The sequence below is a fragment of the Lipotes vexillifer genome, unplaced genomic scaffold (assembly GCF_000442215.2).
Source record: "Lipotes vexillifer unplaced genomic scaffold, Lipotes_vexillifer_v1.1 scaffold36, whole genome shotgun sequence".
Lineage (NCBI taxonomy): Eukaryota > Metazoa > Chordata > Mammalia > Artiodactyla > Lipotidae > Lipotes > Lipotes vexillifer.
Genome location: NW_006792448.1, coordinates 5469263 through 5492845, shown reverse-complemented (window position 1 = coordinate 5492845; position 23583 = coordinate 5469263). Strand labels below are relative to the sequence as shown.

At 42.7% G+C, this 23583-nt stretch overlaps 1 protein-coding gene across 1 annotated transcript; it reads left to right on the top strand.

The window, feature by feature from the left end:
* Positions 1–664: 664 nt before the first annotated feature.
* Positions 665–20006, top strand: SLC14A1 (solute carrier family 14 member 1 (Kidd blood group)). The gene is made up of 10 exons (XM_007465627.1): positions 665–811; positions 3969–4125; positions 4680–4869; positions 7440–7568; positions 9336–9527; position 9793; positions 12653–12800; positions 13006–13140; positions 17834–17883; positions 19833–20006. The coding sequence occupies exons 1-10, from the start codon at positions 665–667 to the stop codon at positions 20004–20006; spliced, it is 1323 nt and encodes a 440-aa protein (XP_007465689.1).
* Positions 20007–23583: the final 3577 nt, after the last annotated feature.

The following is a 23583-nucleotide window of genomic DNA, read 5'->3' as shown; positions in this document are numbered from 1 at the left end:
AAGGAAACAAAAAGTTGCCACACTTGTTGAATTCAACTAAGAATTGTTTCTTATAAACAAGGCGATGTCCAATTTTTAACAATTCCTATTCAGATACAAGGTGGGGAAAATGCCATTTAGCAGTTTCTTAGACTGGGCTTTTGCTATGCCTACAAAGTGTGGCTAGCATCTTATCACAGAAAATAGAACCCATACCAGGCCTTCTCCTTCTCACATTTGTAAAGATCAAGGCCTAGGGAAATTGTGGCATTGGCTTTGACCCCCAAGATGGAGCCCTAACAGTTTGCCTGAAGTGTTTCAGAGCCTGAGCCCACCCCTCCTTCTGGAACAGGCTTCAGATCTGTCAGCTTCCTGATAGTGGAGAAACACAGCAGAACAAAATCTATGCATAGGTCTCTGTGCAGGATGATTTGCCACATTTTTCTTTTGTTCTAAGTGAAGTAAAATGAACATTCAATGTCTGCAGTCAGCTCATAGTCTCTCTTTGCTGATGGAGCTCTTGTTTATGGAGAAGTTGGCCTTTTCTGTTAAGATCTCCTCTCCCCAGGAACTCCCTGGGAGAGCTCCTGCCTCTCTCTACCTTGCATTTCACACCACAGCCAGGGCACGAATCCTGCTGATACATCTATTTTTGCCCTTTGTCATGTATGGAAAGAAAGGAAGGATGAATGGACGGTCTTTGATTGGCGCCGCTGGTGACGCCCCTCCTGGTCCTCTTTGGAGGGACCCTTTTGGAAAAAAAGCTGGTGAGGCAGAACGCAGAGGCTTCCCCTGGCTAAGCTTGGCCCTGGCCCATGGGCCACAAGAACAGGTATGCTACCTTTGTGCAGCTTCTCTCTGTGACTCTGCTGTGTCTTTTCTGAACAGAGCCTGGGAAGTGAGTCCTCATGCTCTGCTGAGCAGTGCAGCTTGGGCTGAGCCAGATGCACAGGGGTCTTGGTCAAGAAAGTCACAAGACACTCATCTGGGGTTGGATGCTGGCTGGACCTTTGTGCTGCAGAGCTTTGACAACCATGGAAAAGCTAGGAAAAAGTAGTCTGGGATTTTTAACTTATGCTCCTCCTATTTTATAGAGTTTCTTCCTTTTATTTTCTGGTCCTGTCTTTTTAATTGAAATTTAATGACCTACTTAGATTTGAGAAGCTTGAGCATCAGTTTAAGTTCCTGCTTTATCACCTTGCATTGCCTTTCCAATTAGGCTGTGTGGATTCTTAAAGTTCCCTAAAGAAATGCAAACAGTCTAGCATGATAAAATTCTAGGGTGAACCACAACTTTTAAGTTACTGGTTTCTCATAACCAATTCTCATGCCTAAGTTCTGGAACAAGTAGTCAGGGTTCCCAGGGCTCCAGAGTATTCAGGATTTCAGAATAAATGGTTCCTGGGGGTTCGGCCACAGCAGCAACTCTCTGCTCAACTCATGAGAAGACCCCTCTCTCTAGGACATGGCAACCGCACAACCTACCCCAATATGTGGATACTGGAAAGACAAAGCACAGCAAGCCTTCTATACATTGGGCTGTGGATTCAGATAAATGATTCAATCTTTATCCAACTTCGGGTGGCTAGGCAGGGAACTCTGGCCAGTCAGGTTCTCAGTCATGTCTGGCCAGTTAGAATATCAGGTTTCATATTTGTTATCTCTAAAATCTCTGAGGTGATGATGTATTTAAAACCCTCTAAAATAAATAAATAAATGCTGGAAATTTTGAGAACATGAATTTGTTCACCCTGGAATAACCCATATACCTAATTGTTTCTGTACTTGATGGAAAATGTCCACTTTAATGTTTTCATTCGGTGCTGCCTCTGTAGGGCCAGATCTACTCAGTTACAGAAACTCAAGGCAATTTCTTGTCATTGCCTGGACTGGAAGCTAATGCTTCTCATAAGATGCATGGCTTTGAGAATGGGGTCACTGTAGCTGAGGAAAGGGCTTTCCAAGCAATATGTTCAGTTATGATGTTTAAAGAGGGAGATAAATAAAAATAAATGATAGTCATCACTTAGATTATGAAATAAAATCCAACTTTTCACAATTGCTTAATAATTCAAACAGTTTTCCTTGTTTAACTTTGGGGCCAGCTGAGTTCCATATAGACTTAGTTTTGGTTCCTGACCTCCAGCAGTTTTCAGTTTAAGAATTTCTTAATGCAAATGTTCATTGGAAGTCTCACAAATGCTGGTTTCTATCACTATTTTGCCAAGACAAAATGACCTCGGTCTAGAATGCATTGCATAAACAGCTTCTACTTTGTGGAATGGTTGGCCATTGTTCAAAAAGCAGAATGGTCAGTTGGGCAATGAAATAATACAATTGAAGTGAAATTGTGACTCAATAAAAAATGTTACATTGATTTCTGTACTGGGATTAATAGAAGCCAAAACTAAAAGCTGGATTGCAAAAAATAAAAATTTAAAGAGCCATAACTTTTATTATCTGTTAATAGCCATCTGTTGGCTATGGTAAATGGAACAACGATGGGACCAAAAATAGCCCCGAGAACCCCTTATTCACAGCCTGGCTACAGAGAGAAGACGAGCTGGTTTAACTGCACGAGTTTGGGGTATTTCCTTGGTCATGTCTTACGTGCCTGTGGCTTCCACATTCCACACTTGTGCCTTCTGGGGTCTGATGGTTTTGGTGTGTTCCACTGCTTCACACTGGCCTGGCTGTGCTCCTTGCTTCCTTGCAAACTCAAGGTAGTTTTGCCATTGTCTTTCTCCCTTTGCCTGCTTCTGGGACGACATCATTGGTATTCTTTTATATCTACCATCAGCACCATAAAACCATTTTTGTCTACAGGGTACCATATTCTGTTGATGCTGGTGCTTAGTCCTATTAACACTTATAATGAGAAGTGAAGAGTCTCATAGTGAGCACCAGTCACGGTTATACTGTTAGTATTTCCCCGAGGCATGCTTACTGTAAGTATGCCCTGTACATTCTTATAGCATACAATTCTTTTTTTTTTTTTTTTTTTTTTTTTTTTGGCGGTCCGCGGGCCTCTCACTGCTGTGGCCTCTCCCGTTGCAGAGCACAGGCTCCGGACGCGCAGGCTCAGCGGTCATGGCTCATGGGCCCAGCCACTCCGCGGCATGTGGGATCTTCCCGGACCGGGGCACGAACCCGTGTCCCCTGCATCGGCAGGTGGACTCTCAACCACTGCGCCACCAGGGAAGCCCCATAGCATACAATTCTTAAATTGTAATTCTTTGGTTTTCAACAGCTTGGTCTGCCTCCACCTTTCCCATTTTCTACACATTTGTAGAATATTATTTTTCCAGTCTTTAAACATTTAAATAACAAATTCCAAAAATAAAGAATATCTGAGGCAGTTGCCTGATGTGACGACATAGTCAAGCAATCTTTGACTTGGAGAGTGAGTAAGAGGCGGTTTTCTTAGGCTGTGTTAACACACACACACTGTTTTGTAAACATTTCTTCTCTTTCAAACTTTTAAAAACAAAACTCTTTTTTGTAAAATAAAAATTTAATTTAAAATGGCTGCTTGCCTTGGAAAGTAGCTGACTGGTCTGTAACCTGACATCTGGTTCCTTTCATTGGCAGCAAGAAACTTAAGTACTTATCTTAGCTATTTCTATATCATTATCTGACTCCTTACATTGAAATTAACTATTTTTCAGTCTTTCCTACTAGACTGAGCTCTTTGAGTATAGGATATAGGTGCTCAATAAATATTTGTTGAGCTAGAAACTGAACCTTATGAAATTAAAGACCAGAACCTTTTTTCGTGGTGGCATTGAAAACAGTGATGACAAAAGTAGTATGGGGTTTGGGTCTTGGTAATAATCTCCGTGAAAACATTTCAAGAGGAAAATGGGACGTCATGGTCCAGATAAAGTGCCTTTAAACTCATCCTCTGTGGCTACTGTGACCAGGTCCCACACTGGCCTGTCCAAAGTGTTCTGCATTAGGATGTTTATGAGCTCTGTTCTTTCCTTAAGGAGCCAGAGGAAGAGCTATCCATGGAGGACAGCCCCACTGTGGTTAAACTGGACCAGGGTGGAAATCAGGGTCCACCAGTTCGCAAGAGAAGATGCCTCCCCAAGGCACTTGGCTACATAACTGGTGATATGAAAGAATTTGCCAACTGGCTTAAAGGTATTTATGCTTCCATCCCTTGGAGCAGTGGCTTTGGGGGAAATGGTTTGCTGGTTCTTCTAGTCATATCTTTAGTTATACTCCCCTACCTTCTATCTATCTCTTTCCTCTCCCTTTTTTAACTTTTTATCTTATAACCAGCAAACTTCTTCAAAATTTTTTTAATGGAGATAGTGGTCAGGGCCGCAGTCCAGTTGATATCAGAGGAAGGCACCTGGTTCCTCTTTATACTTAAAAACTGAAATTTTACTATTGGTAATTCATTCCTTTGGCGTATGAATCTGAACCTCTAAGCGTGGTAAATAAGTTCATTCGATGCTTTCTGGAACTGAGAATTCTAGTAAGGGCAGTTGGATTGAGAGGAAAGAAACTGGTTGCTTTCAGGGATCTGAAGGTCACTAAGGGGAAAGGGTTCAGAGAAAAAGCTTCAAGGAATGTCAAAAATTAGTTTCACCTTCATGAGAGGGGATTTTGCTCGGGGTGGGCCCTGGACTTGGGAAGGAGCCCCATTTGCCTCGCTGTTTCCTTAGCTCTGCCTGTCTCATCTCTTCCAGACAAACCCCAGGCGCTCCAGTTCGTCGACTGGGTCCTTCGGGGCATATCCCAAGTGGTGTTTGTCAGCAACCCCATCAGCGGAATCCTGATTCTGGTGGGACTCCTGGTCCAGAACCCCTGGTGGGCACTCAGTGGCTGTGTGGGAACTGTGGTCTCCACCCTGACAGCCCTGTTACTCGGTCAGGACAGGTAGGCGCATCCCTCCAAGCCTCCGCTTCTTGCTTCTTAGAACACAGGAGCCAACCAGTTACTCTGGGCAACAGCGATAAAGCCCCACCCTCCCCAGGAGAAACAACCTTTATTGCACAGAATGCTTTATATGTGCCTTTAGTCAGAGGTCAGGAAATCATTTATAGCCTCTTATTTGTGGTACCTGAATAAGCGGCCAGTCTGAATGATGCCAGATGCTCCTGGCACTACATGGTAACCAGAACAAAGCTATAAGTAATTCCCAGGGTAGGGTCCAAAGTGATCTGCTTTAATGATTGATCAATTATTTATCATCAGCATTTTGTTTATTTACAAAAAATGAATATGGGTTCAGGAAAAGTTTTAGTGGCTTAGAAACCCCACTAATCCCATTATATCTCATTTCCATGCTTAGCTTAGTAAATTCATTCTTCATGGACAGTGCAAAGATTAGCTCAGCTTCCAGAGAGACAAACTGACATAAATTCCAAGTAAGCAAGTTCTGACTTAAGTAATGTTAGTGTGTCTTCTGAACTATGTGTTAGGCTAAAAATAGCGTGTACGTTATAAACCATCTGCCACTGAAGAATTGATGAGCTGACTCCTACCATGGGAGGAGACGGCTCCTGCCTGACCAGTTCCTTCAGGGAGGCTGCTGGTCTTCTAGGTGTCCAGGATCCATGCATCATCCCCAGTGGATGGTCATTATACAGCTAAGCTCCTGTAACACTTACTGTAAACTGCCTAAGGGGCTTCTCAGTGAGAGAGTCCGAAAATGCTCCACTTTCCCAGCAGGTCCAAGGAGCCTGACTTGTTCTCTATGGAGGGTGATTTTGTACCTTAGGTCAAATTCTGTTCTAATGCACATCAAGAAACAGTCTGTCCAGTTTGGAGGTGTGGGTCCAGAATCGTATCATATCAAAACTTCTTCATTGTTTTGCCCCGGTAGAAGTTGACCCATTGTCCTTATCAAGCATGGTTTAAAACAGGGGTCCCCAACACCCCCTGTTAGGAACTGGACCACACAGCAGGAGGTGGGTGGCGGGCTAGCAAGCAAAGCTTCGTCTGCCACTCCCCATCGCCTGAACCATCCCCCCGCAACCCAGTCCGTGGAAAAATTGCCTTCCATGAAACCGGGCCCTGGTGCCAAAAATGTTGGGGATCAATGGCTTAAAAGACCAGCCATATTTACATGTGTTAGTTTTCAGATCTTTTTTACTCTCCTCGGTCCTAAAGGGCACATGAAAAAGGTAATCCTCTGCTTTAAGTGAATACACATCTTCCTGTTGATGAAACTATGGCATTCCACAACATGTAGGCATTGCAGTTAATTTTTTGTTGATCAAACTCAAGCCTTAAATCTGAAAGTCAGTTGCTGAGAGGACAAGCCTTGCATAGCTCCCCATTGCCCTCAGGTATGGCCTCAATTATCATTTCCTGGGTTAAACCAATACAAGTCGCATCACCTGCCACATATCCTGAAGGATTATTTAAGGGAGACAAAGGGCTTTTGAGCACGGAGTCTCACCTCTAATACTCTTGCCCAGATGAATATCACCCTGCTGTTGAACTGGTGCCTCCTGCTCCAGTGACAAACAGACCGGGAGAAGATTTCACACCATCCTGTACTGCCCTGTAGCGTGACTCATTGCTACATCACCTCCCCCTCAGGCCCTGTGTTCAACCTCGCCCACCCACTTCACCATCTGCAAACCCGTGACTCCTACAGACTTCATCCTTGAATGCTGGGTACCTTCAAGGTGCCAATTCTCAGAGTCCTGGGGGGCCTGGCTTGTCAGCCCCGGGGCTTATTCTATAGAAATCATTCCCTTTCTCACTTGGAGCTTCTTTTCCCCAAATATGAAATGGGAACCATTTTGGCCAGGAGTAGAAACTTACCCAGGGCAACATTTAGAAGTGAGGTTAAATGCTGGGAAGCAAAAAGGACCCAAGAAACAATTAGGTGCTAAATACGCACATAATTAAATGGAGTAATTTGCCAAGTAAAAGTAATTGTTTTTCTTTGCAATAACTTGGAAATGTATATCTGGAGACAACAAAATGGAAGCACAGGAAGATGAAAATATATGCTAAGTTGGAAGATCTGTGTTTATAAGATCAAAGACACCATGGAAGTAAATTTACATTTTAAGAATCTTACATCTCTCACCAAGAAAATCAGACTTAGGAAACAGTTTCACATCAAAGCTCTATTCAAGTTAGAGGTCCTAATGACTTAAAAGAAATAATAACTTTTGGAACAAAAGGGTAAAAGGAAGCAGAATAGGTTGGATTGCTGATTTCCCTTTCCGCCCCTAGATGCTGGAATTCTATCTTTAGCTATGACACCTCTATAGGGTTGTTCTATGTGCACATTTGCATTTTATCTATGTATATTTTACTTTTTCATGCTTTTATTAGTATTTGGCTTCTACAGACTTTGCAATAAAATCCTAAATATAATCTCATTTTCAAATGTAAATATTATCTGGAAGTTACAAGTGTCATTTATGTACACGTCCAGCCAACATCCTCCTGGAAGCTGTCCAAGCTGTGCCTTTTGCCCACAGGTCCGCCATTGCAGCAGGCCTCCAGGGCTACAATGCCACCTTGGTGGGAATCCTCATGGCTGTCTTTTCAGACAAGGGAAACTATTTCTGGTGGCTATTATTCCCTGTATCTGCTATGTCCATGACTTGGTAAGTTGTACCTGGTTTTCGAAATGCCTTTTTGAAAAAATGTATAGGGGGAGGAGGCAATGGGGGAAGTTATTATTTAGGGAGTATAGAGTTTCTGCTTTGCAAAATGAAAAATGTACTGTGAATGGATGGCGGTAATAGTTGTACAACAACGTGAATGTACTTAATGCCACTAAACTGAATGCTTTAAAATGGTTTAAATGGTAAATTTTTTGTTATGTATATAACACAATCTTTAGAAAAAATATATTTTTAAATTTAGATTCAGGATATGTCTATTGGAAACATTGAAACACACCGATGCGTGTGGCCTCCACACACACCTCCCAGCCACCCCCCCACAAGATTCTGATGTAATTGGTCTGGGGGTGTTTCCAGGGCATTGGGAGTTTGAAGGCTCCCAGGAGGTTCTAAAGTACAACTAAAGTTGAGAACCACATCCCACATCAGTGGTCCTCAAACATGCACACTATCGGGCTCACCTGCAAGGCCTGTCGAAACACGGACTGCTGCTCCCTCCCCCAGGCTTCCTGATTCAGTCCATCTGGGGCAGGGCCTCAGAATCTGCATCTCTAACAACTTCCCAGATGATGCTGATGTGGCTGATCCAGGGACCTCACTGAGAACCCCTGTGCCTGTATGAACTCCCCTTACCACCTGCCCCTGTCCCCTTCAAAATAATTCTTTATTAAATTTGATTCCTTTTTTAACCCTAAATCCTTCAAACTAGTTTCTACATTGACACTGTCTTAAATCCTTTTTTTCTTTTTTGAAAACAAACATTTCCTTCTTACCATGGTATATTCAGAATATAAAATACTAGTATCCACACAAATGATACGTGTAGCCCACTATGGACAGCGTGCCCACCCTGGCTGCAGCACAGATGTGTGGAGGAGAACCTGCCAGCACGGCCAACCTGCTCAGGAGGGACTTCCCACCTACTCTGAAGATAAGGCTCGAGGGCAAGAGGCATCACCTGCACATGGTCACTCACCCTCTCCCCCAATTCTGGAAACCTGGGATTCTGACCTTAAAGTGATGGCTCCTTGATTGGATCAACAAGTGAGGGAACAAAATGGGCCCAGAGACCATATAATCCAATCTCCCAGTTTACAGATGAGGGAACTGAAAGTACCTCCCTGCCCTCGGCCACACAGTTCAACTGCTCAAGGACTTAAAACTCTGCCCTCCTGAGTTTAAGGTCTCTTTCCTCCAGTCCACACCACCTGCATCCTTCCTGGGACCACTGTTTTTCTTTAAGACTAAATATACTAAGACTCGTGGAGATGGTATACAAGTTCAAGATCAAGTTTGCCTCTGGTGGGGAGGAAGGTGCATATGATCAAGTAGGTTACAGAAGGGGCTTTAACTGTTTAGACAATATTTTTTTCAGATGTCTTAAATACTTCAAAAATATTTTTAAAACCTAGATTTATAACTCACTGTGAGCAAACCCAGAGCATAATTTTCCACAAGCCAAATTAGCTGTTTATTTTTGACCGTATGTAAGAATTATTCTATGACAGGATTTATTCCAGGTGTGTTTGGGTTTGGGTTTTGTTTTTTTTTTTTTTTTTTTTTTTTTTTTTTTTTTTCTGTGAAAAGTTTGGCAACACAACACTTTAGGGACATATTTGCCAATGAAACAAAGCCCCTCCATAGTATAGAGATTCAGTTTGTCAACCTGGCTTCCATTCCAGGGCATTGGGAATTTGGAAGGCTTCACATGCATATTCTTCCATTCTGTTCTGTTGTTGTTTTTAGTCCAATTTTCTCAAGTGCGTTGAACTCCGTGTTCTGCAAATGGGACCTCCCTGTCTTCACTCTGCCCTTCAACATGGCATTGTCAATGTACCTTTCTGCCACGGGACATTACAATCCATTTTTCCCAAGCAAATTGTTCACACCTGTAACCTCAGTTCCCAATGTCACCTGGTCTGACCTCAGTGCCCTGCAGTCCCCCCAACCCCACCCCCGCCACTGGCTCTGGAAGACACCCCGTGTCCTCCTGGTTAATTATTCATGGGCATCAGAAGCTTATAGAGACTCAGCACTGGAGGGACCTTGCCACCTTCCTCTTTTTTTTTTTAAGAATTTTTTTTTAAATACGTATTTGGCTGTGCCAGGTCTTAGTTGCCGCACGCGGGATCTTCGTTGCCGCATGCGGCATCTAATTCCCTTACCAGGGATCAAACCCAGGCGGCCTGCATTGGGAGAGCAGAGTCTTAACCACTGGACCACCAGGAAGTCCTTTAACGCCTTCCTCTTGCCGTCTAAATGCTTATTTGTTCTACTCCAAAGCTTTGGGCTCTAAGGGATTTTTTTTTTTTTTTTTTTTTTTTTTTTTTTTTTTACTGTTGTGGCCTCTCCCATGGGCCTCTCACTGTTGTGGCCTCTCCCACCACGGAGCACAGGCTCCAGACGCGCAGGCTCAGCGGCCATGGCTCACGGGCCCAGCCGCTCCGCGGCATGCGGGATCCTCCCAGACCGGGGCACGAACCCGTATCTCCCGCATCGACAGGCGGACTCGCAACCACTGCGCCACCTGGGAAGCCCTCTAAGGGATTTTTTAAATGACTATTTGGTCAAAGCTAATTTTTCTTCCTCTTTTCCTAAAATCTGCAGTGCTAACTCCAGAATATATTTCCACTGAAATTCAGACACTCTATTTCAAACTTGGCCCTTATTTGTGGGGTATGATGGAGGCCAGCCCTTGAGGCAGGGGCCTCCAGCCTGGTGTCAAGTCCTCCCTGACCTACCTCGTCCAATCGAAAGAACTGGCTGCTTACTGTTAGATCCTGGTGCAGAAGCTCTCTATTCTGCTTTTTCTTATGGTGGATCTCATAGAATACATACAGTAATTCAGATTTCTCAGGCTTTGGAGGCATAAGAATCACTGTTTTTTAAATACTAATACAAGCTCCATCTCGACTCCCTAAATCATAATCATCGGGGTGGAGCCTAGGAGCCTGTATTAACAAGCTCCCCAAATAATAGTGACGTGGGCCAGCGTTTGAGAACCACTATCCTAGGATGTATGCTGTGTATTTCATTACAGTTGTGCATAGAGAGAGCACTATTTTTAAAAGCCTGGTTAACCCAAATCAAATTCCAGCTCTTTGTATTGGTGTTTATTTAATAAATCTGTTTAAGTCTTCTTGATTATTTAAAAAAAGAAAAAGGAAACACTTGAAATCAGAAGAAAACCAACCTTACCTTTTTTAGGGTGCAAGAGACTGATTTTTCCACTATCAGGTTATAAAATACCTTTTGCTGTCCTCTTTGCTGAGCAGTCAAAACATGTGAGGAGTTCAAGTAGCCTTTTCTTTAGCTTCTTGCCCAGAAAATGAATGGGAGCATTTGGAAATAACTCAGAAGGAAAATAAAAAATTTATCAGAACTGCCCATGAAAAAATAACATTAGTTAAACTATCTAAAACTGCCCTATCTAATACAGTAGCTATTTTAATTTAAATGTAAAGTTAATTAACATTAAATAAAATTTAAAATTTAGTTCTTTAGCCTCACTAGCCACATTTCAGGTGCTCAATAACTGCACGCATTGGACAGCACAGATACAGAATATTCCATCACCACAGCAAGTGCTGGTGGACGGTGCTGACATAGGGAAGGGGGGTCTTGTCCGTCTCCTCACTCTGAACTGCCTCTCCAACATCAGCGTATACTTATTTCCCATCTCATCAACTCCCCATTTCCCTGGCTACCTGAGGGATAGTTCTGCTGTCCAGTTCTGCGATAAAAGACCACACAGTCTTTGCCTGTGTCAAGTTCCCTGGTCTAGAAGAAACAGGAAATGATCCTGTGTAGACGTGAAGATCCAGCATGGGCTGGAAGAATTTAGGCCCATCTTAGGTTAGAATCAAACACACAGTATGATCCTGTGCCCTGAGCAAGGACCAGACTAGCATCAGAAACCAGTATTGGATCCAGCCTAATTCATGGAAGGAGCAGACACTTCCTTGTGCCAAAGCTGCCCTCCCTGCATCAGAGTCACTGCCGCCCAAAGGTCCTTGCCAAAAGGTGGAAGGAGTGAGATGGGAGGCGGGGAGGGCCCCTTTCAGTGATAGCCTTGGTCAAAACAGAACTAACACAACTAATTATGCCTATCCTAGACCTACCAGAAGTGTTGTTATAAGGAATTATCATTTGTTAGCTTGAATCAAACCCTGTACCTTGTTCCTAAGAACTGCCACGCATTACCTGAATTCAGAACTCAGCCAGAAAGCTAGAGTTGTGATATTTACATGTATTTTTGTGTTCTGAGGACTGGCAGTTGTTGACAACTGGAATAAGCTAAGGATATCTTGGTTTAAATTAATACAAACTCTCTAAAAATGTATATATAATGAAAAATAAAAAGAATTTTTAATTTAAAAAATTTAATAAAAACTAATAAAAATAAAAAACATTAAAAGTAAATAAATATAAATTTTAAAAAACGAAAAATAAAGTAAAATTAATTAACTAACACATGTTCTCATTAACAACAGAAGTGTAAATATGGTCCTGACTCATGAACCTGCCAATAATTGCTTTGGAGTTGTGGATAAGATAACCCGACTTTGGTTCTCTGGCCTTAGCACTAATAACTAAATTACATGGGAGTAATAATATTTCTATTGACCTTAGAGATGCATTGATTTATTGGCCTCAGAACTGATGGAGAGTTGAAAGCAATAGAAGTGTGAGCTGCGGTCCCTGCCATCCTCACTGGGAGGCATGGCCGATCCTCACAGGATCAGTGAGGAGCAGTGACACAGCACTAGGAGCTTATCAGTGACCAAAGCCAGGTGACAGTGCAAGCAGTAGAGCCAGTGAGTGAAGGGTCTGGGAAAGGCATGCTCAGCACGCAGCAGGGAAGGGCTGGTGTATCTCTGGGGATAAAGCAGAAGAATGACTGAGATTTTTCCATAGAGAGAGAGAATTTTAAAAATCAGTAGCACTGATCTTGAAAGATAAGATACGCTAAATCTAAAATGACATCGCATTGTGTTTGTGGGTGCCCTATGAGTTTCTGTACAGTAGTTTTAATGACCGCATTTTCTAAATTGTTTCTGCAGTTACTGAAGTCCCTGCCTGTGGGTGTTGGTCAGATATATGGCTGTGATAATCCGTGGACAGGGGGCATCTTCCTAGCTGCCATCTTCCTCTCCTCCCCACTCATGTGCCTACATGCTGCGATCGGGTCGTTGCTGGGGATGGCAGCAGGTGAGTGTAAGACTTGTTACCAGATACTGAGAACCTCCTCTGCTCCATCCATTGTCTCAGGCATCTTCTATACCCCAGACCTTTCTTGAAGGTCTGCTTCCAAGGGACCAGTGGGAGTTCTCGGATGACTTCCCCACCCCCAGACTCCTTCCAGAGCATCCTGCATTTAGTCCGAAGTTCTGACTCCTCCTGTCTTGCCTAATAGGACTCAGTCTTTCAGCTCCATTTGAGAACATCTATGTTGGACTCTGGGGTTTCAACAGCTCTCTAACCTGCATTGCAATTGGAGGAATGTTCATGGCCCTCACCTGGCAAGCCCACCTCCTGGCTCTTGCCTGCGGTGAGTATCCTGTGCATCTGGGGCATGGTTGCTTATGATTATGGGATCAACATCAAGGGCAAACAGTCAGAAAGGGCTGTGTGAGAAACTAGAGCAGGTGTTCTAGTTTGAGCCTCCTGCTATCTGTTGAGGATGGAACCAGGGCAACTGGCCTCCCCTCTCTGGGAGGGTTTGGGTCTGCTCTGTCTACCTCATTACTCATTTTGAAGATGAGAGAACCATTTTACAATATGTGTATGTTGAGGGATAGAAACTTGACTTGTCCTATGTTCTTCATACTAATTGTTTGACCCAAGAAACTAAAAGGAAACAAGCTAAGTATAGAGTCAGTTCTCCTGGTGAATCAGGTGGTATTAAAGGGCCCTTAGAGAATCGCCTTAATCAGGCTGTTCTCAAAAATGAAGCAAACATCAGAATCACGTGGAAGACTTGTTAAAACCCAGATTGCTGGATCTCACCCCCAGTCCCTGACTCATTGTTAGAGGTAGGGGGAGGAGTTTGCATTTTTAACAAGGTGCTGGGTGGTGCTGATGCTGTAGCTCTGGGGACCACATTTTGAGAACTGCTATATTAATCCTTTCTAACCTCTGTTTTCTAGCCAGACTCAGCCTATGGGAGCTAGAAAGGGTTCTGGAGATCTCCACTCCATCCTTCTCATTTTACTGTTGGGGTTCTACATAAGGGCAGAGAGAGAAAGTGACACACTGAAAGGCATCCATTGGGGTAAATATAAGTCCAGAATCCACATTTGCTAACAACTTCCAGAGTTACGCCCACTACACTACTCTCCTTCCCTTTAGTACCATTCAGGCACTTAGGTGAAAACAGACCTTAAGTGCTTTGGATTTGAAAAGCTACCATGGATTTCTCTGGCCATTGGAAGGGGAGCTTATTCACTTATAGCTTCTGGCATCCCTAATTCAACACAAATAAAAGTGTGTAAGATAATGTGCTAGAATGAAGGAAATGACACTTCCTTGGGGACAAAGGGGTGGAAGGATATTGGGACATGCAGAAACTTTTGTAATCTCATGGAAACATTTGTCTAGAGTCATTTTATCACCAGATTAATCGATCCAGCCATTATTAAAGTGGTGGGCTACATGTCAGGCAGGATTTAGAGTGAGTTCCTGCATTGGGCAAGACATGGGATGGAACCAAGGATTTCTAAAGCCTAATCCAATTTTGATTGTCTGATGCTGTAGGAAGATTAACAAAACTCAGGTTGCTGTGGTGTTGCCATTCACAGGTCATTTTGTCAATTTCTTTATAGTTACATAACTATTTCACCTAATAGTCCTGTCAAAATTTTTGCTCATTTTTCCATACTTGTTTAAAGCTTAGGGCAAAGGAGAAGGGTAGAAACAGATTATGTGGCCTCCTGAGCTCACCTGGGTTAGACTCTTTATTCTGAGGTTGGTTTGAGGTTTCAAACCTTTATTTTTTCTGTATTGGCAGTAGCAGCAAATATGTATTAAACACTCATGGTACAACCCAGACAGTACTAGGAAGAGCTAGGGGTTCAGAAGCTTTAGATCCCAGGCGGTTTTCTGTACGGAGAACAGAAGCCAGGTGAGTAAGAGACAGAAGCCCACAGAGACCACAAGATGCAGAGCCAGGAAACACCTACAGTGCAGAGTGAGTCCCTGGGGGAACATTATAGTTCAGAATCACCAAAAAGCACCTCCTAGAAAGGGTGGCTTTTCTGTAAGTCCTAAAAAGTAAGAGGAGGAATTCCAGTTGGTAGAAAGCATGGTCTGGGCCAGCATAGGGACAGTCTGAGCACATCCTTAAAGATAAGCAGAAACTGTCTTGGTCACAGGAGTTGTTGATAAGGTCTGTGAAGGTCTCTTCACAGACTATGGGAAAGGAAAAGCCAAAGATGTTTACAGATGTGTGTTTCCCAAAGCTGTGATATCATCATTATTTTCTTTCTATACTTCTATAGTTGTACAGGCCTATTGTACCAAACAAAACAAACAAAAATTCAATCAATACAGAAGAGTATAAAGCAGAAAATGAAAACACTCCATCCTACTCCCTAGATAGAACTTTCTTGCCTCCTTCTTATAAGGACCCTGTGATCACATTGGGTCAACCTGGCTAATCCAGGATAAACCTCCATCTCAAGATCTTTAACTTAATCACAACTGCAAAGTCCCTTTTGCCATGTAAGGTAACATATTCACAAGTTCTGGGAATCAGGACATGGACGTCTTTGGGAGCCTTTATTCTGCCTATCACATCTCCCTTCCTTTGGATAGATCAGCTTTTCATTATTAGTAGAGCATACTGGTTGTCAGTATATTGAATTAGTTAAGAGCCCAGACCCTCCCTGGTGCCCAAATCCCAGCTCTGCCTATTTTAATTTCAATAGATGCCAAATGCACCCCACAAAGGCCGTACCAATTTCCCCTGCCACTGACAGTATATGAGAGTGCCTGTTTCATCCACACTGGGCACTGTCTTTTTCATCTTTGGACATAAAGTTTTGAGACAGACCTCTAGTCCCTCTTATAAAGCAAATCTCACTGTAAAATCGCACAGCAAGTTTATGCTTGCCCATATCACCCCGATACTGCCAAACAAAAGATAAACCTTGTCAACCAAGGTAAATAAATAGCAGACATTTATCACAGAGGTGCTCTTTTATTAGCTCCTATGGCTTTATTGGAAAGAGGACTTTGGAGTCACTGATAGAGCCTGGTAAAGCTGCCTTCCCTGTGTCCCTAAGCCAGAAACTGCATGGCCAGGGAACTCCTCAATTTTATTTTATCAGTGCAAACTGTAAACACATTTTGTATCACTTCTTACAGGTTGGGTTATCATAGTAGGACTCACACATGGTGGTCTGTGGGGAGGGACATTGTCTATGAAGAACTAGGATCCAGTCCTCCCTTCCACACTCAAGGGGCTTTTCTCTCCCTCAGCTACTCAGAACGCTGTCAGGGTCATCACCTCCAAACCATGGTGTACAGAACTTCACCTCTAATATAAGGCTTTCCCAGCCCAACCCAGCTAGTCTTAAGTGATGGGCAGCAACTGTTAGACAATCTGATACTCTTACTATAGAAAGAAAAGCAACAGGGAATTGAAAGAGCATTACAATATGAGACTCGAGCACCAAAAGTACATTAATAGGTATTAAGCTATTGCACTTCTAGGAGAGAAATAAGGTCTCATGTGCTCAAGGGAGTGTCATAGAAAAGCTGGTACTCAGGAGAGAAGGGACAGAGTGTCCCCTGTACTTAGCCAATGGCCAGTGAATATTTCTTGAATGAGTGAATGAATGAATGAACTAAATGGGGGGAAAAAGAATGAAATTATCAAAGCCAAGCAGAGAAAATCTTCTAACCCTTCTCCTCAGAGCAGTGCTTCCAACCCATGGTGACAGAGATGAGTTTATAGCTGCTCTTTGTGAAAATATATGATTTCATTTGAGATTCATTTTACCTCCCTGTAAAAAACCTCTTCAAGTGGTCTTTTTACAGATGATGAAACTAGATTCCTAGTTCAGTGATTTGTTGCACAGCAAACAAAATTGCAGAACTGGGATTTGAAGTCCAGATCATTTCCAAAGATGAGCCTTTCCCATTAGCATGAGACAATTCAGATGTGAAAGAATTAGGTATACTGTTGAACAAAAACTGTCAGGATAAAAATATAAAATATCAATAAAAGGATGGAAGTCTATAGTAAAGTAAAGGAGGATCATAAGGTCCCTCCCGCCACCGCTGCCCAACTCCCCAGAGTAGCAGATGTGATTTCTCGATGGACTTGAGGACCAGATGATGAGTGTGTCTAACACTGAGTGTTGCTGGCCCAAGTGACCATGTGGCCATTATAAGAAGGTTATTCTTCAGGCCGCCTCTGTGAAACCTAAGGGCTTCCGCGAGCCCCTTTGGGGCCAGGAATTGAGTTAGCTAGTTGAGATCTTTGTTTTTGTTGTTTTACATTGAAAGTCATACATATAACTCAAATTACCTACTCTAATTGGTGCTCAAAGTAAATAAAAACAGGATGTTAATTAATTCATTGACCTGTGTGCCAACCTTAATGGTATTTGGGAAAATGTTATTATGGGGAGGAATCCCAGGTCTGTGTTCAGCTTCTGCCAATTTCTAAGTTACTACATATATATATATATATATATATATATATATATATATATATACACTATGATTTTTTGGAACTGTGAATGCTAACCATTGATCTGAGAATCCCAGATGCCATGAGATTGTATGCTGTCTCAAGGAACATTCATAAGTTTTATTATGCTTGGATAAAATAATGGGGAAGTTTATTTATCATGGAAGGCCTTTTCCTTAAGTATTATCATAACAGCAACAAAATAGTACCACAGAAAAGCTACCTTTATTGAGTACTTACTGTGTGCTAAGCCCAAGCATTATCTTCTTCACACTCACACCAACCCGTGAGAGAGAGATTCCTATTACCTCCTTGTACAGGTGAGGAAATGGGGACTTCGAGAGGAGGCACCAAGCTCCTACAGGGTGGAGTCTGGATTTGAACCCAGAGCCACTGACTCTAAGCTCATACTTGTAACCAGGATGCTGGGCTCACTGGTGAAACACACAAGTTTACATTCCAGGGATTTATACCTAAAGGCAGTCTTTCCTGTAATGAAAAGTGCACCTACCAAGCATTCTTCTTTCCTTTTTTTTTTTTGTAGCCCTGTTCACTGCCTACGTTGGAGCCAGCATGTCCAACCTGATGGCTGTGGTGAGTTTGCTTTAATCTCATTTTCTCATCAGTGTGATCGATCAGTTTTCAACTGTATGGAAGCCCTCCTGAAGTCCACCTTCGTGGCATCCCAGGGCAGAATCCATGACAGATAGCCAATATTGTCCATCTGCCAGACCCATCTGTCCTCACTTACCCTCCAGCATCACAGTAAACCGTAGTCCAAACCACAATCACCAGACTTGCTAAAAATATCAGATTGTTTGATTTAAAGAAGTGAAATTTAGGGTGTATAATATATTATCAAGTCCATACTTTAACTCTGAGTGTCAAGAAGTTGACTTTAGAATATCTTTCACTTAAACAGAAAACCAGGACTATGTGTTAGTTGATAAATCAGAAAAGGGAGGAAAAGGATAGTTGGTTAAAGACCCAGATTTTTTTTTAATTAAGCCAACACTTTTTCATACCCCTTATTTTTTTTAATCCCCAGTCAGTCACCAGTAAGACTTTTTTAGACCCATGTCCTGGCTGAATTTTTTTTAAATATATTTATTTATTTATTTGTTTGTTTGTTTGTTTGTTTGTTTGTTTTTGGCTGCATTGGGTCTTCATTGCTGTGCGCGGGCTTTCTCTAGTTGCAGCGTGCAGGCTTCTCATTGTGGTGGCTTCTCTTGTTGCGGAGCACAGGGTCTAGGTGCACAGGCTTCAGTAGTTGTGGCTCGTGGGCTCTAGAGCACAGGCTCAATAGTTATGGTGCACCGGCTTAGTTGCTCCACAGCATGTGGGATCTTCCTGGACCAGGACTCAAACCTGTGTCCCCTGCATTGGCAGATAGACTTAACCATCTGCGCCACCAGAGAAGTCCCTGGCTGAATTATTTAGTAGCCAAAATGGTTGCCCATTAAGAGCCTCCTGCTACTCTCTCCTTCCTTTGACTTTGTCCTTCCCCTCCCCTGAGGAGCCCAGTATCACCAGAGTATTCTGGGGTCCCCCACCTCTCAGTGCTCTTCCTCACCGACCACTGCAGATGATGCAGGGCCGGTTCATGATAACTCTATCCATGTAGATGTGGTCATGGCTGCCACTGGGTTAGGACAGCATCTAGCCCTCTCAACAGCAGCTTCGAGAGCTTACCTGGGAGGGTCCTTCTGGAGACCCAGTATCTTTATGGTGGAATGTCAAAGCCCTGTTACAGGCATGATGGGATGCCTTAGAGCTTGTGGGGCCCTTCACATCCCAACAAAGGTTCACAGACCTTGGCCTATGGGCCAGAATTGGACAGGCTGCGAAACAGAGTCAGCTAGGGAGATTTTGAAAAATGCAGATCCTCAGGCCCTGTCCCTTGGCATTTCTGGTAGAGTAGATCTTGTATGATGCCTAGGCATCTGTGGTTTTTTTAAACTCTTCCAGATGTGAAGTGAAGTCAGGTTTGTGTACCATCATACCCTGGGGGTCCATGTATAGGGCCAAACCTAACCAAGTACATGGTGTGTGCTCAGAATTGCATGAGTTGCCATGGACACACAGAAGGAAGAGGTACCATCAAGGAGCTTACAGTCTTTTTGAGAGATGGAACAAAAAGAAGTAAAGCAAGTAGAGTCCAAGACCTAGTCTGGGTAGAGGTCAAGGGGAGAGAGGGCTGAACTAATCAAAATGGCTTTGTGGACCTGATGAGTGGTCAGGAGCCATTGGTGGTTGGCGAAGTGTCATCTCTGGGAGCAAGGTGTCATGTTTGCACATCCGGTGTAGGAAGTCTGACTGTATGAGAGGGAGGGAAAGACATACATCAACACTAAGGAATGCATGCTGACATTTCAGCTGTAGAATGCCCTGAGATCTTAGTCTCCACAGGGGCAAGCAGAGTCCAGAGCAGTGCCCCCAGCGAGTCATCCCCTGAGCTGAATGACAGTGGAGTGAAGCATGGTTCCTTTGAGATCCTCCGACAGGATCTCAAAGGAACGTGTGACTTGTCTCTTTTGCTCCAGGTCGGATTGCCATCTTGTACCTGGCCCTTCTGTTTGGCGACACTACTGTTCCTTCTGCTGACCACGAAAAACCCCAACATCTATAAGATGCCCCTCAGTAAAGTCACTTATCCTGAAGAAAACCGCATGTTCTACCTACAAGCCAAGAAAAGGATGGTTGAAAGCCCTTTGTAATGCAACCCCCATCCACAGCCATGATCACAAGTCATTTCTGACTAACGGCCCCAGTTGACTTCGAGGGTCTCAAAACTGTTGTTTTTACTGCTAACAAATTTCATACTAAGCCATCGGTGATCTGTTCTTTTGCTCATTTTGTATTTTTCCTTCAGACTCCAAAACATGCCCAAACAAGTGACAAGACACATCAAGGTGAAGTGCTCTGGCTATGGAATTTTAAACCCCAGTGGGGCATTGGCACTGAGACTCTACTGTATTTATAAAGTCAGAATGGTCCACCAGAAAGAGGAAGTAAGACCAAAGCTAATTATTGATATTTATTGATATTCTTGGTGCTTGGTTGCACATGATGTTAACAGTATTAAAAAATTAATCTCTATAAACCAACTAAGCCTTAAGTGAATGGAATTCAGAGCCACAAAATCAAAGTCAACCCAGAATTCTCAGATAAGCCATTTGGCTTATTTAAAATCAATGCAAGTTACACATTACGGCAGTGGTCAACATCGCAGGGCCCATCACTGAGCTCTTTCCCCAGCTCCTCAGCAGAACCGCCTCCATGCTGTCCCATGTGTGTGACATTCTCTTACAGCAGATGGTCGGTTTGTTTCAGGCTGGCAGAGATGCAGGAGAGAGAATGGGATCCCATCCTTCAAAATTATTCTGTTTGTCACTTTTCTTGGATATTGCAAAGGATTTTTTAGGTAGTTTATTATCTTTTTTTTTGGAGGATAGATTTGTTTTCAATGAGGTAAAATAAAGGAAGTTCCTGGCTTTACCAGTTCCTAGGTATTAAAAAAAAAAAAGTTACATTTTTCTAAAATACTCAGCATAGCTATTTTTACTTTAATCTACCTAAACTGATTTTGTAAATGCTACAAAAGCAGAGAATCGAATACCAAATCATCAACATCCAAGGGCCCTTTAAAGTCACATTTTCAATTCATTTAAGGATGCTGTATATTATAAGACTGAAGATTAATGCCAGATTGCTTCTGGGTGTTTAGAAGTTGTTTAATTCTTACTTTTAAAAAAAATCACTATTTTCTGCACGCTTACAATATTCTCACTCAGAAACTAATGGTATTTGAACCATCAAAAAGAAATACAGGTAGGGGGCTTCCCTGGTGGCACCTACCAATGCAGGGGACACAGGTTCAAGCATTGGCCCGGGAAGATCCCACATGCCGTGGAGCAACTAAGCCTGTGCACCATAACTACTGAAGCCTGCGCACCTAGAGCCCATGCTCCACAACAAGAGAAGCCACCGCAATAAGCCCACGCACTAAAACGAAGAGTAGCCCCCGCTGACCGCAACTAGAGAAAGCCCACGTGCAGCATCAAAGACCCAACGCAGCCAAAAATAAATAAAAATAAAATAAATCATTTATTTTTTTAAAAAAGAGAAATACAGGTAAAGGAGTCTCCTGTTTTGCTTTGTTTGTGTAAGTTATCAGTCCTATAAAGATTCTATAACCAACATGCTGAAGACGGCAGTGGGAAGCTCCGAAATTTTGGAGAATTGGAAAATGACACTGGAATCCTAAAGGTGTTTTCCTATCTGGGTTTGAAGTACTCAGTGCAAACTATACAGTTTGCTGAATGAACAAACAGAAGAAGGGAAGTAAACCTACAATATTTTAGGGAAAAGTTCACTTCTTCATTTTCTCAGGGAAACACTGTTCCAATTTAAAAACCCTGTGACCAAAGCCTTTTGAAACCATGACTTTGCAGCTGTCATAGAGTCATGTATATTCCTGTGGAAAAACTAAATTTTCAGTGTTGGAACTGAAATCTCCCTTGTTAGGGAATTTGTAAAATAAGAGTTGGGAGGGGGCGGGGACAAAAATGCAAGCAGACCAAAGATCACCAGGACTGGAGCCCCTGGGGCATGGTTGAGGGAACCAGAGCCTCTCAGTGTCTCCAAGTCCGTTTTCACAGGGAAGCCCTAGCGGGCTGACCACATGCCCTTTTCCCACGTGCTCACACAGACTTGTAAATAGGAACATTTTAAAACCTTGTACATTGTCTAATTTAAATAGTATTCATTTTCTCAAGCTATTTTTGTTGCTAAGTATTATCCTAATAATTTTAGTGAATATTTTATTGATTTTCCTAAGGAGTGCTTGTATTCTTTTCTATTGCCTGTATGACAAATTTCTATGTAAGAATATGAATAAATTATACGCACAGCTCAGTTTTGTGTAAATTTTGTTTAGAAGTCATATATGCCTTTTATAGCCATTGTGTACATTAACAATCACACGCATAGGTATATACTGCTTATATTTCAATGTACTAGAATCCTTATTCCTTTCTAATACTGCATAGTCACACCAGATGCGTAGTTGAGAAAACCCTGTTCAATTTCAGATTTATGAGCCCATCCCCTTGGTTATCCCCTCAACTATCCATTGATCTCCTCACTCAACAATTAAAATGCATTACTGAGGACAGTAACAGATGTTCAGGGCACTCTCCTAACACTTGGAGAAGGATATCCTGAGAGCCAGCTTCCATGCATTCCCAGACAGGCCCTGGGTACCCATCAGGACTGACCCTGGGCCATGACCTGCCTCAGGGGTCAGTGTTCTAGGACAAACTACTGTTCAGAATGTCATCCCCTGAGAGTGAAGGCCAGTGCTTGTCTCTGCCTCCTTTCATCCATGGTTAACATATTTGAAAGAAAACACACTAAAAATGGAAAGTTAGTCCAACCAGTTTCAAAAAGCTGCCCAAACAGGAAGCAAAAGGAAACCACAATGACTTGGACCCTTGGAGTGCTCTCTGTCAAAACAAAACCACTCCCACCTATCGTTTCAAGACAATAAATTTTACAAGAGTGATCTGCCTCATTTGGTATGAGGTAGAAAACAGAGAGAAGGTTTTGAGCCTCTTTTGCTAAAGACTCCAGACACTATATACCTTTCTGAGTTACAGGTGCCAATTTTCTTGCTACCCAGACACTTGATTACTGTGGAATATGTTGAGATTGGAAGGTTAAGCTCCAGGAGATCAGGAATTTCCAAGGGGGCTTCTTACAAACAAGCTTGCAAGAATATTTTCAAGCTTGTTAAGTATAGAACGAGGTTTTACATACGTGATTGTGTTCAGCCTCCCCCTTATCTAACAACTTCCTTCCAAAAAGCTTCAATCTTTAGAGTTAAATATCCTTCTTAAACGTGCATTGACAACCCCCCAGACCATTAGAAGGCTTGTAGATTCACAGCTACAGAGTTCCGTTTGCTAAAAAAATCTGCAGTGCAGATCTTGAAGGAATCTAAACAAACACAGTGAATGAAAGACTCTTAAAGAGGTGAATATAAGTCCTATAATAGTCTGCTTTCACAGCTCTTAAAGTTGAACTATGAAATACATATAATAGGTCAGAGCAGACATAAGCAAAGTCATCTAAAAGAAAAGAATACTTCCAGATCTGACCTTAACCTTATTAAGTATTAACAAGGTAGGTGTTAACATAGCTGAAGCAAGCTTACATCTGATGCAGTAGCAGGTCAACCACTGAAACTTAGGATTTGGAGGCAAACATACGCAGGGGTCTTCAGCACAGGGG